This window comes from Prionailurus bengalensis, chromosome C1, assembly GCF_016509475.1.
Source record: "Prionailurus bengalensis isolate Pbe53 chromosome C1, Fcat_Pben_1.1_paternal_pri, whole genome shotgun sequence".
In the NCBI taxonomy this organism is placed as follows: domain Eukaryota; kingdom Metazoa; phylum Chordata; class Mammalia; order Carnivora; family Felidae; genus Prionailurus; species Prionailurus bengalensis.
In genome coordinates this window covers 6,840,600-6,854,326 of record NC_057345.1, presented here as the reverse complement: position 1 = coordinate 6,854,326, position 13,727 = coordinate 6,840,600, and the positions used below count along the sequence as shown (strand labels likewise).

Here is a 13,727-nt window from a genome sequence, read left to right as displayed (position 1 = left end):
TGCTGCTTTATTGACAGATGGAGAGAAAGCTTCAGCAGCAAGCTCAGTAACTGCTATAATTTGAAAATAGTGACGAGCTTTATGATATTTGCAGCAACACAGCATGCTGGGAAAATAGCCGTGATGGCTAATGCCGCTGTGTTTTGGAGCCGACGTTTAGGCCCAAAGAAAAAGCTGAACTTCACAAGTTAGTGGAGTAATAATAAGCACATAATTTTTCCTGTCCAAGATCACGGACCCCTCAGTCTGTCCTCACGTGAACCGTCACACTTGGCTGGGTCGCCATCGCTGCTAAACAGACCTTTTGAATTATTTTTTTCTCCCTATGGAAACATTTCATCTTGGGGTAGGTGAGAAAGATACAAAATAGACTAATGCCCACAATAACATTGCTTTAATTTTAGAGAATTTGAATTTCATAATTTTCTGCCGATCCTTGTAAATTAACAAGATTAAGGTAGCATTTTAGAGTGAATTTCTTCAGCTGATTCCCGGATTTAATTTCGGGGACAGTTCATCCATGAGAAAGTGGAACTTGAAACCAAGGAATGAGGAGCAAATTACCAGGGAAATAGGAATTTTTTTAGTTGTGAAGTCTTAACGTTTCAGTCCAGAGCTGCTTCCCAAATTAAACAGTAATTTGAGTTGTTTTAAAAATAAGAATAAAAATACAAGTGCAAACCTGAGAGCTTTGCTTGTTGAATTAAAATAAAGCCCCATGTTCTGCAGTGACTCCCGGTTCCTGTTGGTGCCACAGCGTCTTTCTACCTCAGCTTCTCAAGATCCTCGGCCAGAAAAACATGCCTAAATTCCCAAACCAGACACAGGGTTTGTAAAATATCGTTAACCTGGAAGAAGGTCTCCTTCCTTCCTTCAGCAGATGAGGAACCACAGTTCATACAAATTCACGGTGGAGAGCCTGTGCTGTGGGCAGCAGCCTCACCCCCATTGGCTGAAATGTCATTCCCTTTTTTTTTTTCAACGTGTATTCATTTTTGAGAGACCGAGAACAAGCAGGGGAGGGGCAGAGAGAGAGAGACAGACACACAGAACCGAAGCAGTCTCCAGGCTCTGAACTGTCAGCCCAGAGCCCGACGTGGGGCTTGAACTCACGAACCCTGAGATCATGAGCTGAGCAGAATTTGTACGCTTAACTGACTGAGCCACCCAGGCACCCCTGGAATGTCATTCCTAACGGTGTTCTGGAGGCAACTGGGGGCATCGTGGGAGCACAGCCACACATGCCCGGCCGGCCCTCAGTGCCCCCATGCTGCTGTAGCACGGGACGTGCCGTGGGTTATGGAGTGCTCCCACAATGTGATCTAGAAAGTAGAGATTCTGTGTTCGGTTGCTGGTTGTGTGCCTCCCTGACCTGGCATTACTGTGAGGACACCAGCCGGGGGGCCTGTGAGAAGGTCAGTGGTTAGAGGCCCCAGACCCACTGCCGATTATCAATCTGGGTGAGTTTTTTAACCTCTGACTCTCCCTTCCTATTTAGAAAAAGTGGATAAAAACGCCTTTATATCTCTGTTACTTAGGGGTTAACATCTAGACCAAAGTGAACAAATTTTGAGCTTTCAAAAACTACATACTTTCCCGTGTATACCGTACACACACCAGGCTTTGGATGCATACTTGTGCTGTCCCAGTTCATCTGCACAAATGTCCTCTCTGGGAGAAAAGTGCGTGGGCCCGGGGTTTGGTATCATTGGTGGCTGGCACGTCGCTGCCCCACCCAGTAGCACCAGCCCGAGATCATGAGTTCGACGGACAAGCTTTTGTTCACCTTATTTTGAATTTGGTCTGTGTCCTGGCAAGGTGGACGTGGAAGATGGGACAAGGGAGGAACGAAGAGAAGCAGGGGGCGGGGGACTTCCGAAAAGGTGATCCAGTACGAGCTTGCTTCTGGGGGGAAGATGTCCCGGAGAGGGACAAGGCCAAGGCGGGAATTCTTCCCTTTGTGTTTTATATTTGGCAGCTTTTCAAGACTAATTTTCAAATTCCAATGTGAAGAGCCTAACCTCTTGGTCCTTTTCTATTGTCTTTGTCTTGCTTTCCTGCAGAGTATCCAGCATTTGAAAATGACAATGAAACCGAGCCTGTGCCTATGGCCCCTGCAGGTTGCTGGATCTTTCCCTACGGTTCACTCTTGTGTTTCATTTAAAGACAAGACATCAATTCATTCCACATTTCGCATGAAATGCCCGAGTTGCATTTTGGTCCCAGACACCTTCTGAGCTGCTGCTTTGCATTATGCGCCCCTCCCTCCCCCCACCACTGCTTCACAGGATTTACCCTTTTCTGCCCATTCTGACTCCAGTTGAAGTGAGGGCAAATGACTCATTAATGCTCTGCACTGATGGGGACACCCCCCCCCCCCCGCCCACCTCAAATTTTACCCTGATCCCACCGCATGAGGCTCCCTGCCAAAATCTCATAGGCCACATCAGGGAGGCCACCGCCTGGTTCCCATGTGGCTGAACCATGAGACAGGAAGAGGCTCGTTTCTAGATACTCTGTCCTGACCAATACTAAATTTTAAACGCAGGTTTCTTAGAAATCGCAGTCCCTGGTGGTGGCTCAGTGTCTGACGTCCTTATCAGGAATGAGACATGCTCTGGGCATCGGTCTCCGTCCTTTTGCGAGAATAAGCTGCTGCTGCTTTTTTTTTTTTTTTTTTTTTTTTTTTAAACTCCATTTTGGGAGGGAGGTAGGCGTGATCGAGGAAGGGCAGAGAGAGAGCGGGGGGGGGGGGGGGGGGGAGGGCGGGGGGAAGAATCCCAAGCAGGCTCCAGGCTGCCAGCGCAGAGCCCGACATGGGGCTTGAACCCATGCACCAACCTTGAGACCATGAACCAAGACAAAATCAAGAGTCAGACATTTAACTGACCGAGCCACCCAGGTGCCCTGAGAGTAAGCTTCTTTTCACATGCTTTTTGGCTCTTGGCCACAGTGTGACGAGGACCGCTTTCTGGGTTTCTCTTTTCCTTATAACACCATCAGTTCCCAGCTATCCTGGGGGCAGGCACCATGGAGCTCAACCAGATAGCATGTGAGGCCTCTTAGGTGCAGGCTAGGGTAGTAAGCACCCCTTTTATCTTTCTAGGCCTATTCTTGTGGGCTCAGTCCCAAGTTTGTGGGTATCCCCAAGTGTGCTGTTAGAAAAGGCAACCCAGAGCGTGACCCAGCTGATTGAGAAGGCAGTGGTCCAAAAGGCTGGCATTGCTGGAAAATGTCACCCGTGCACCAGGCTGATGGGTGCAGCGTAGGCCGCCCTTTCCGGGGAGCGGCCAGTTGTGTGGGGACACTCGTGGGACCTCTTGCTTCTGGGCTTCGGGTGAGGGACCCCCCCCCAACACCTCTTTTCTCCAGGCCATATGCATGATCATAAACGACTTAATTTCTCCATTGCGCTTCCATTAGATGGCAAGGCTAACAGGATTCGGTACGAACTAACCCGCATGTCCCTCCATCAAGCCGCCACCACCGGTAACACTGCATTGAGAAGCAAAGCAGGAGGCCCTGGGGTGCACGCGTAACTGCCCGCTTTGTCCCCCCGTGTTCCTAAGGTGGCGACCTGCACATGACCCAGTTTTTCCGGGGTAATCTGGCTGGCCTGACTGTCCGTTCTGGGAAACTCGCAGATAAGAAGGTGATTGACTGTCTGTACACCTGCAAAGAAGGGCTGGACCTGCAGGCCCCCGAGGACGGCAGAGGCGTGAAGGTAACGCGGGCGTGCGCGTGCGCGGCGCTCGCCGCCTCCTAGAGCACAAGGGTGCAGGCTGTTGGCAGAGGCTCCACCCGCGATCGGTCCAGACCTGCTTCTGCTCACAACACCTCTGACAGCAGATGTGTGGGGGTTTTCCACCCACCGGTCTCCAGGCACCTATAGCTCTCCAGGCACCTGCAGGTGTCCCACAGTTCAGTTCGCTTCTGACACTGACTGCCTGGAGTTTCGCGCAGACCCCACGTGTGAGGCTCAGGCCCGCGAGGCTGCCCCCGCTGCGGAGGCCAGTTGGAGGTGTCAGGCTCTCGGGTTATGCACGCTTCTGTCCAACTTGGCTACAAAGTCGGGGGTCCCCATAATCCCCCCTCTTTTCGATTTCAGTAATTTGCTTAAACTACTCGGAAAACTCCAGAAAACACTTCACTTACCGCTGCTGGTTTGTTTTAAAGAATACAGCTCCGGAACAACCAGATGGAGTTGATGCAGAAGGCAGGGGAGGGGGGAATGGGGCTTCCCCATCCTCTCCAGGAGCGCCTCCCTCCCCACACTGGAAGCTCCCACGCCGGGTCCTTCAGGGGTGTTTCCGGAGCTTCTGTTACGTTAGGCACAGCTGGTTAAGTCATTGGCTAGAGGTCAGGGTCGGGTCTGAAAGTGCCAACCCTGTAGTCACACGGCTGGTTCCTGTGGCAGCTGGCTCCATCCTGAAACCCTCTCAGCCACCCAGAGCCTGTTCAATAACATAGATGCTCGTGTGCTTGGAAAGGGCTTGTTACGCGTGAGAAAAGGTACTTCTGTCACTCAGGAAGTTTCCAGGATTTTAGAGGGCTCTGTGCCAGAAACTGGGGACAGAGACCAAAGATATATATTTTCTTTTTAAGATTTTATTTATTTATTTATTTGTTCATTTATTTAAAGTTTATTTATTTTAGCACATGCATGAACAGGAGAGGGGCAGAGAGAAAGAGAGAGAATCCCAAGCAGGCTCCACACTGTCAGCGCAGAGCCCAGTGCAGGGCTCAAACTCAGTAACTGTGAGATCATGACCTGAGCTGAAATCAAGAGTCAGACCACTCAACCGACTGAGCCACCCAGGAGCCCCTAAGATTTAAGTTTCTTAAGCATCGCTATACCCATTCGTGGGGTTCAAACTCAGGACCCCAAGGTGAAGAGTTGCACGTTTCACCAACCAAGCCAGCCAGGCCCCTGTATCTCTTACATCACAGATACATTTGCTCCTTGGGAATTTACCCCCGAAGAAGATCTCATCGCTGCCAATTCTGTGCGCCTTTCCCCTCCAGGTCACCGAGTCAGATCGATCCCCAGCTAGCCCTCTTTGCCAGCGTGTTTGTGATTTCAGCTTCTTGCAATTAGAGCCGTTTTTCTCGCCCCTGTCTGGTATGATTTCAGATCCATACCAACCCCAGTCAGTTGGCGTTGACCTTGGAGGGAGATGATGTTGGGGAGCTGGATAAAGCCATGCAGCACATCGCCTACCTGAACTCACGGCAGTTCCCCACACCTGGGATCCGGAGACTCAAACTCACCAGCACAGTCAAGTACGTGCTGATTTTTAACTATAAATCTGCCTTTGGTCGTGACTCTTGAGAAGAAAACGTGTGTGTTGAGGTTTTTAAGACAACCCAGCCTCCCGTCTGTAAAGACCGGGGAGCCATCGCTGGTTACCAGAGGGTTTGAATGGTGTTTATCGGTGTGTTGGAGGCCCGTTCCCAGACGGCCGCGGCCTCTGTCCCCCCAGGGGCTGTGGATTCCTGCCTGTTGGAACCTCCACGTGCCATTGCGTGTAGCTTACAAAACCGCTTCTCGAAGCTCTGACCCTCGCCTTCTCCGTCCCTTGTCGGCAGGTGTTTTAATGAAGCTCCTTGCATCTCGGTGCCCCCGGTGGATGGTTACGTGATGGTGTTGCAGCCAGAGGAGCCCAAGATCAGCCTGAGTGGGGTCCACCATTTTGCTCGAGCGGCTTCTGAATTTGAAAGCCCAGAGGGGGTTTTCCTTTTCCCTGAGCTTCGGATCATCAGCACCATCACGAGAGAAGTGGAGCCCGAAGGGGACGGGGACGAGGACCCCACAGGTAACGGCACTTCTGCCTGCGATGGTCGCCCTCACCTTGGCTCAAACCCAGTTGGGGGGGGGGGGTGGCGGCGCGGCTGAAACCCCACTGCTGCTACTTTCTCACTGAATTCTTTTTTTCTGGGATTTTGAGAGATTTGGATGTTTTAAGGCTATTCTTGGGTCAGCATCTGACCCATGGGCTAGAGCTCATTATGCTCTTTGGAAACCCACCTGGAGAGTACTCTCCCCCTCCTCTGGCGTGACATCTGAATCTGAGATGCCCTTGAGGGGAGGCTGAGAAGATTTGAGCGGATTGCAGGGCACCTGCTACTCCTGCTGGGTGGCCCCTGTTCTGGGCCTGTCTGGGGACCAGCACCCCGTTTCTTGAAAGGGACTCTCCTGTGCCTCTGTCATCGATTTTTCAAAGGGCTCTGTGAGCTTGAGGAGCGCCAGCAGCCCACCGGCGTGACCAGCCCCCTTGGGCTCCGTGGCCTCTGCTATTTGCGGTTCTGTTCTTGCAGTTCAAGAGTCGCTCGTGTCCGAGGAGATCGTGCATGACCTGGATACCTGCGAGGTCACCGTGGACGGGGAGGAACTGAACCCAGCACAGGAGAGCCTGGAGGTAGACATGGCCCGCCTGCAGCAGAAGGGCATCGCGGTGAGCGCCTCCGACCTGGGCATGGTCTTCACAGGTGAGCGTGAGCCTCAGCCCCGCCTCCTGTCATCTCTGGGCCCTGAGGGTCCTGGAGGCCACGGGACAGGAGAGGCTCACTAGGATCGATGCTGTCCCGGCAGGAAGGGAAGTCAGGCACTGCCTTACTTCCCGTCCGTACAAGGGGGCGGAAGTCAGGCGCACGATGGCACACACCCCGGAGAGGGACAGATGTGCCCACACGCTTGCATTTCTCCCCACAACTGGAAAGCCGGAGTGCACACACGTGTGGTCCAGCTGCCCCTGTGCCTGACCCCAGCCTGCTCTGACCCTGGCCTTGACCCCAGCCACCAGGCAATGTTCTCACCTCCTCCCCTCAGGCGTGGACACCATGGCCAGCTACGAGGAGGTCCTGCGCCTCCTCCGCTATCGGAACTGGCACACCAGGTCCCTGCTTGACCGCAAGTTCAGGCTCGTCTGCTCAGAGCTCAATGGCCGCTACATCAGCAACGAGTTTCAGGTGGAGGTGCGTGCCGGGCCCACGCTGAGAAGGGCCGGCGGTGGGTGATTGGGTAGCTGCTCGGCCACAACCCAGGTGCGCCAGCCTTTCCCGGTCTGGGGGCCGCTGCAGGTCTGACCCGCACAGGTTTGGGTGGGCCGGGGTGCGTCCGGTGCATCCCTTTCACGGAGGCCTTCGGGGCCTTCGGAAGGAGGTGGTCAAGAGCTAGAGGCAGTTAATACCTCATGAGTAGGGCACGGTTGTTTGCTGAGATTTGGCAGTTTTGCAAAGGGCAATTCCCAGGGACCCAGAGAGTCTTTGCAGACTGCCGGCCCCGGGGGAGGGGTCTAGACGCAGTGCTGGCCGTGGGGGCGGGGGGGGGGGGGGCTTGCTGTGCCGTCTGCAGAGCCCGGTAGTGGTGACTCAGGGCACGGTGGTCACAGGGCGCTCCGCCTGCTCTGAAGTCTTCCACAGGCCCGGACTGCAGCCCCGTCGTCCCTCACGGCTTCTGTGGTCTGGAGAAATGGGCCCAAAGTTATTCTCAGCAATTGGCGTGTCTGCACGGTGGCCTCAGAGCAGCAGAACGCTGAAGTCACGGTGCTGAGAAATCGATGAGTCTCTTGTTTGAGCCAAAGGGTAGCGGATTTGAAGGGAAATAAATGGCGAGGATTTGTGCTCTTTGATGCGCTGTGGTTTGGGGGAAAAGCAGGGAGATGGGCCTGTGGTGAGGGACAGTGGTGGGGGTTTTTCTGTTCCTTTGTGGACAGATTCCTTTATGAAATACAGTAAAAAGGAATTAGGACGGTGCCACGTTTCTTGGATGTGCGCAAATATCAGGTAGTTACAACGGCGTCCAGGGGCCGACCCTCGATTTTTTTCTGTTCTTGTCTCCTCTGCCCACCAGGGCTGGTCCAGGGACCCCTGCGCGTAGCGCTGCTCCTGTTAGCTTCTGAACCGCGTTTCCGCCTGTCGGACCCGTTCAGGCTGCCTGTGTTTCTCCCTGCAGGTGAACGTCATTCACACGGCCGGCCCCATGGAGCACGCCAGCCACATGGCCGCCCAGCCGCAGTTCGTCCACCCGGAGCGCCATGCCTTCGTCGATCTCTCGGGTCACAACCTGGCCAGCCCCCACCCGTTCGCAGGTAGGGCCGTGGGCAAGAAGCAGGGCCGGCTGGGTCAGGTCCGGGGGGGCGGGGGGACACCCTCCCGCCTCCCGCCGAGAGCCCGGCCCCGGCTCCGAACAGCCACGGCCGGCCTGCCTCTCTTACTCCGCGCTGCCCGGGAGGGACTGGAGCCCCACAGGGCAGGAAGTGGCCGGCCCTGGGCTTGAAACCTGTGCCGCGACTCCTCACGTTTCTTCGAGTTCTTCCGGGTCAGATGCCGCGTCAGTGTGTGTGTGCGCGTGTGTGCGTCTGTCTGCGGAGGATGAGGGCCAAGGGCACTACCGCCCTCTGGGGCGGGTCACACCACCACAGCCCTGTTCCCTCTCCTCCCTCCGCAGTTGTCCCCAGCACCGCCACTGTTGTCATTGTGGTGTGTGTCAGCTTCTTGGTTTTCATGATTATCCTGGGAGTCTTCCGGATCCGGGCTGCTCATCAGCGAACCATGCGGGACCAGGACACCGGGAAGGAGAACGAGATGGATTGGGATGACTCCGCTCTGACCATCACCGTGAACCCCATGGAGGTAGGTGCGGGCCGGTGGCCCCTGCAACCGAACACCACCACCGGCCGGGCCCAAAGCTGGGCTCACCCCAGAGAGGCAGCGTGGCCGTGGCATCTCCACGTTTCTGTGGCTTGAATGTCACGTGATCCACGTGACAACTCAGTGAGGTGCAGGTGGGTAAACTGAGGTACAGAGAGGCCTCATTCAAGCTCGTGCCGCCCAGCGAGGGTAGAAACGCGCTCCCTGCCCGTGACAGCCGTGGGTGGTGACCAGAGCCGTGTTTCCCCTTTGGTCTCGGGTGAGGTGACCTGTCGGGCGTCCCCTTCGTCCGTGACTCCCAGAGGGTGAGCGGCACTGGACACTGGGGTCGTGCGCAGGGGCTCACGTGCCGTCTCTCTGTCAGACGTACGAGGACCAGCACAGCAGCGAGGAGGAGGAGGAGGAGGAAGAGGAGGAGGAGAGCGAAGCCGGGGAGGAGGAGGATGACATCACCAGCGCCGAGTCGGAAAGCAGCGAGGAGGAGGAGGGGGAGCACGGGGACCAGCAGAGCGCGAACCGGCAGCAGCAGCTGGAGTGGGACGACTCCACCCTGAGCTACTGAGCCCTGGGCCGCCCCCGCCGCCCCTCCTTCCGCTTCAGGAGACTCTGCTGCCCCAGCCCCAAGGGTCCACGGTGTACAAAGTCATTCCGGCCAGTAGGTCTGCAGACCCTCTCCATCGCTGACCACCCGCCTGTGCTCGCTGTCGCCCCGCCCTCCGCCCAGATCGCTCTGAGCTCCCCGCGGCTCGCTCTGTGCGGCCCCCCCCCACCTCGCGCCTCCAGAAAAGCTGCGATCGCTGGACTCGTTGACAAAGGGTTAAAATTGCCCCCTCCCGCCTCGTAATCCTTTTTTTTTTTTTTAAAGTCTTTATTTTTTCCAAACTAGTGCATGTATAAAATGGCAGAATGGGGGTTAATATGTAGATGATGAACTGACTTTTTAATATTTTGTAAATAAATTGGGATTCCTCGTGTCCTCCGTGCTAGTATGACCCAGGACTGGCATGCAAAGTGAAGCTTGAAACACGGGAGAGACCCCGTGGGCTCCGGCCCCACCCCCACCCCGGAGGAGAGCGGGCCTGCCCCGCTCGGGCCCCTCTCAGTGCACACCCTCGGCGGGCGGCCAGGCAGTTAAGGGGCACGGACTTCCCAGCACTGCTCAGCGGCAGGGGACCGGATCGGAGACCCCTCTCGGAGGCTGGAAACGGCCAGGTCTTTCCTTTGGGATTCTACCCATTTCTGATCCGGCAGAGGGGTGGGGAGCTGGGGTCCCTGGCCTCTTTCACACACTCCTCTGAGGACCGGCAGCTCCTTGCACAGGAAGCTGGACTCCTCGTGTGCAGCTTTGGGTTCACGCCTACTAGATGTCTGTTGCCCTGCCGGGGAGTGTGCACGCCGATGGCACAAAGCGTCTGGCCACTTGGTGCGGAGACAGAACAGGCCTGAGTGGTCCGGACCCAGAACGTCCAAGGACAGACGCGCTCTGGCCCGAAGGCCGAGCGCTAGCTTTCCCCCCGACGGCTCCGGAGGCAAACTCCGCTCCCCAGGAGTGAGGGGCCCTGCTTCTGGGGCCCGTGGGGGATGGAAAAGGAGAGGACAAGTCATGAGCTCAAACCCCGACAGCACTTTGTTTTTAATTTACATGTAAAATTTTAGATTTCTAAACCTGGGGGAAAATAATTTTGAATACTGTTCTGTGATTATAACTGCTAGTTGCAAGGACACTGCGGCCGTCCTGCGTCGTGTGTGGCCGCCCCTCACGTCCTGTCGCTGTAGCTGCTCTGTGTAGACAATGGTAGATGCTAATGCGGACTCCGCGTGGTGTCACTTTGTAGATGTGTATATTGATGAGGTCAGAAAGTGTACCCGCTACAATAAAGTGCTGGTTCTAACTCCAGTAGGAGCGCGCGTTCAGGTCTCGTCCTGGTTTTGTTCTAACCCTGCATTCTCTGGCTTGGTTTTTGACCGGAGAACACAACATAAAAAAGCTTTTATTTCTTTCCGTAGGCTGTTACCTCTCACGTGAAGGCTTCACAGAGCGGTGGTCTTCACCCCCCATCAGTTGTGTTGAACTCCCCTTCCCCATACAGAAACATGAAAAGACTAAAACACACACACACACACACACACACACAAAACAAAAATAGAAAATACTCTCCTCGCCAAGCACCCAGGCTGTGTACCGGAACCAGAACGCCAGGAAGCACACAGACGCGTTTCAATAAATAACATATAGACGTACACTCGGCTGTTCCTGTTTCTGGACTGGCAAGGTGGACCAGATGACCTCCACACTTAGTTGGGAACGAGAGTGTGGTCGGTGGTGTTCTGCATATGAACCACACCGCGTGGCTTCTGCTAACTGACCGAAGAAGGCGGTGGGCTTTTTCTTGAAGCTCCCGTACCTGTCCACAGGGCAGCTGCGCCTGACTCTGCCCGGCCTCGTGAGGCCTCCCAACACATAAAGATCACCCGTGGGCTTCTAGAAGCCCGGATTTCTAGTCCCCTCTCCAGAGATGTCTTCAGACGGCTGGGGAGAGGCCCGGGAACCTGGTGTTTCTAGAGCTCCTCGGATCCCCCTAAGGCTAAGCCTGAACTGCTTCGAGCTAAGTAGAAAAAGATTCCGCCAAAGACCTCAGGTTTCTGGTACCTGATTCCTCAAAGCAGAGAGTTCTGGAGATCAGGTCCGGCCTTAAAACCTGCTTTGCGAGGCAGGTCAGGGCAAAGTACTCTGACCTGCTTTTGCCTCGATCCGTGACAGGTTGAGCTAAATCCAGCTCAGATCTTTTTAATGTCTTGAGGACCAGCATATATACTTTATGGGGGCGGAGGCTGTTCTGAGCCACAGAGGGTCCGTAAGTAGTTGGGGTGTTTTTTTGTTTTTTGTTTTTTTTTTCCTTACCCGCAAACAAAACCGCTTTACAGCAGAGGAGAGGGTTTCCCGTACCCAAGAGTCACTTTAAAAGTGGAAAGCAAGCATCCCTGATTCTAGAGGGTACCCAGACTTCCTCTGGGAGCTGCCCCGCGCTCAGCCCGTGGAGAGCACGAAGGTGGAGGGGGTGAACGGAGAAGTGGGCACCAGGTAACTGCCAGGGGCCAAGCCCCGGGCAGCCCGGCGGGAGCCTGGGAGGAAGGCAGGCTTCCCGGAGGGGAGAGCAGTCTCTGCCGGGTCCCGATTCACCAGCTGGAAGACTCGGGGTTACAGTCCTTAGTGAGGTGCGGCCTCTGAAGTGCCCGACTCTGTCTTCTCACCAAAGCCCGGGGGCTCTGGCTGAGGACGCCCCTCCCCTGCACGAAGGATGCATTTCCGTTTATGGCTGTCGAGTTCCTGAAATGTTTCAAGTCATAAATAAATAACCAGTGTAAACAAAAGGCAATCATGTAGGTTCCTTCCCGTGGGGTGCGGTTCAGGCTCTCGGGGCCCCAGAGGATGCCTGAGGGTGCCTGGTTCCCCAGGCCGGCAGTCTGCTCCCTCCAGGCCCAGGGGCCTCCAGAAGCTTGCTACTACTGCCTGTTGTCTTTGGACACGTTGTGGGCCAGCCAGTTCACTTTGGTCTTCCAGCTCTCCCGGAGGGCTTCGTTGAACTTCACTCGGAAGTGCTTTAGAGCCTCCTCCTCTGTCTTTCCCAAGGCCAGAGAGTCCTGAGGGAAGATCATCAGAGCAGTGAGCTCCAGCCATTAGGGGGGCTCGTTACGGCAGGCAGACCCCGCCACCCTGCGGGAGGGGAATCCGGAGACAGAGGCCGACGCCCCCCTTGGGAAGGACTCTGTTCTGATCCCAAGCCGAGACGGGCCTCCTGACCCACCCTCAAAGTAGGATGCCAGCTGCAGCCAGGAAGCTGTGACCCGCCGCCCCCCCCCGCCCCAAAAGCCTCCGGGGTGGACAGGTAGGCTCGCCTTCTGCGGTGGGAATTAGCCCCAGGAGGAGGAAAGGAGGACTTGCCCCATGCAGCTTCATTCTGCATGAACCGGGCACCAAAGAGGCGCTTGAGGCCGGCCCCCCTCTGACCCCCAGCTTCTCCCAAACTGAAAAGACGTGGGAAGGAAAGGCATTTTTCATCGTCGAGGGAGGGAATCTATTTCAGCCGTCTGGTACAAGCGGAACCACTACAGCCTGTGAAGGACCAGACGGTGGACCCAGGGAGGTCCCGACGCTCCTGCAATGGAACCGGGCTGACCCCACCGGCCCCCTGCTGCTGGCTTGTGGGTGGCGCGAAGGACCCACACCGGGAGTGCCCTGCGGGGTCCACTGAGCTCAGGGCCCCCCAGGCCGCAATGCTCAGAAGAGGCAGAGGCCTTGGGGAGTTGGGGGCCGCCCGCTCTGCCTGGCAGGGCCCTGCCCTGGCATTTACCTTGAGATACTGGATGTCTTTGGAGCAGCTGAGCTCAGGCAGGCCGGCGGCCCGCATCAGGGCGAAGAGGTGAAGGAACAGAGGCCCGTGGCGCCGCAGGATGGTATAGGCTCGCTCACAGTAGCCACGGAACCTGGGGGGCGGGGGGGAGCAGAGGGAGGGGGAAGGCAGGGCTCTGGGTCCTCACGGCCTTTCCCACGCTGCTCTCGCCCTGGAAACAGCCCCCGCTCCCTCTGAGGCCCCAACACCCCGGCCTCTTCCTACAGGACCCGGCCCTGCACCCGGCCGGCCTGGGACCCCCGAGCACCCTCACCTTTCAAATTTCTCACTGTTATTCGTTTTCCCCTGCTGGATCACGTGCACAAAGTCGTACGTGAGGATGAATGGGACGCGCTCACGGTTGATTCCAAACTTGGTCTTGAAATTCCCCAGAAAGTGGCCAAAATCAATGTGGAACAGCTGAGAAAAGGGAAGGAGAAGCCATCGTCAGAGAGGAGAGTGAGTGCCTTGGTGTCGGGTTGCGGGGTGGGGGGTGGGGGGCGGAGGGGTAGGCTGGGGGGGTGACAGGTGCTGCCCACGTGGCCCCTACCTGCCCATTCTCGCGGATCATGATGTTGTCACTGTGCCGATCACCGATGCCCAACACGTAAGTGGCCACACAGTAACCCGCGCAGGAGAGGGTAAACTCCTCAATGGCTCGATCCAAGGCTTCCCTGTGTGTGT

General features: G+C 56.1%; 2 protein-coding genes across 7 annotated transcripts in view; one reads left to right on the top strand and one right to left on the bottom strand.

Moving 5' to 3' along the window:
• The window catches only part of CLSTN1 (calsyntenin 1), an 87,149-nt gene extending 76,589 nt beyond the window's left edge, over positions 1 to 10,560 (top strand). For 2 of the 4 annotated variants that reach the window (XM_043578486.1, XM_043578485.1), the window contains 9 exons: positions 2,064 to 2,120; positions 3,570 to 3,724; positions 5,135 to 5,283; positions 5,590 to 5,816; positions 6,319 to 6,489; positions 6,830 to 6,975; positions 7,955 to 8,090; positions 8,450 to 8,634; positions 9,017 to 10,560. In XM_043578486.1, coding sequence (XP_043434421.1) covers positions 2,064 to 2,120; positions 3,570 to 3,724; positions 5,135 to 5,283; positions 5,590 to 5,816; positions 6,319 to 6,489; positions 6,830 to 6,975; positions 7,955 to 8,090; positions 8,450 to 8,634; positions 9,017 to 9,214 — 1,424 coding nt within the window. In that variant the 3' untranslated portion in view covers positions 9,215 to 10,560. The remainder of the gene's footprint in view (positions 1 to 2,063; positions 2,121 to 3,569; positions 3,725 to 5,134; positions 5,284 to 5,589; positions 5,817 to 6,318; positions 6,490 to 6,829; positions 6,976 to 7,954; positions 8,091 to 8,449; positions 8,635 to 9,016) is intronic. The other 2 variants (XM_043578488.1, XM_043578487.1) reach the window with 1 other exon arrangement.
• The window catches only part of PIK3CD (phosphatidylinositol-4,5-bisphosphate 3-kinase catalytic subunit delta), a 56,866-nt gene continuing 52,608 nt past the window's right edge, over positions 9,470 to 13,727 (bottom strand). For all 3 annotated transcript variants that reach the window (XM_043578482.1, XM_043578481.1, XM_043578484.1), the window contains exons 21-24: positions 13,594 to 13,717; positions 13,318 to 13,463; positions 13,005 to 13,137; positions 9,470 to 12,294 (exon numbers count right to left, since the gene is read on the bottom strand). In XM_043578482.1, coding sequence (XP_043434417.1) covers positions 12,157 to 12,294; positions 13,005 to 13,137; positions 13,318 to 13,463; positions 13,594 to 13,717 — 541 coding nt within the window. In that variant the 3' untranslated portion in view covers positions 9,470 to 12,156. The remainder of the gene's footprint in view (positions 12,295 to 13,004; positions 13,138 to 13,317; positions 13,464 to 13,593; positions 13,718 to 13,727) is intronic.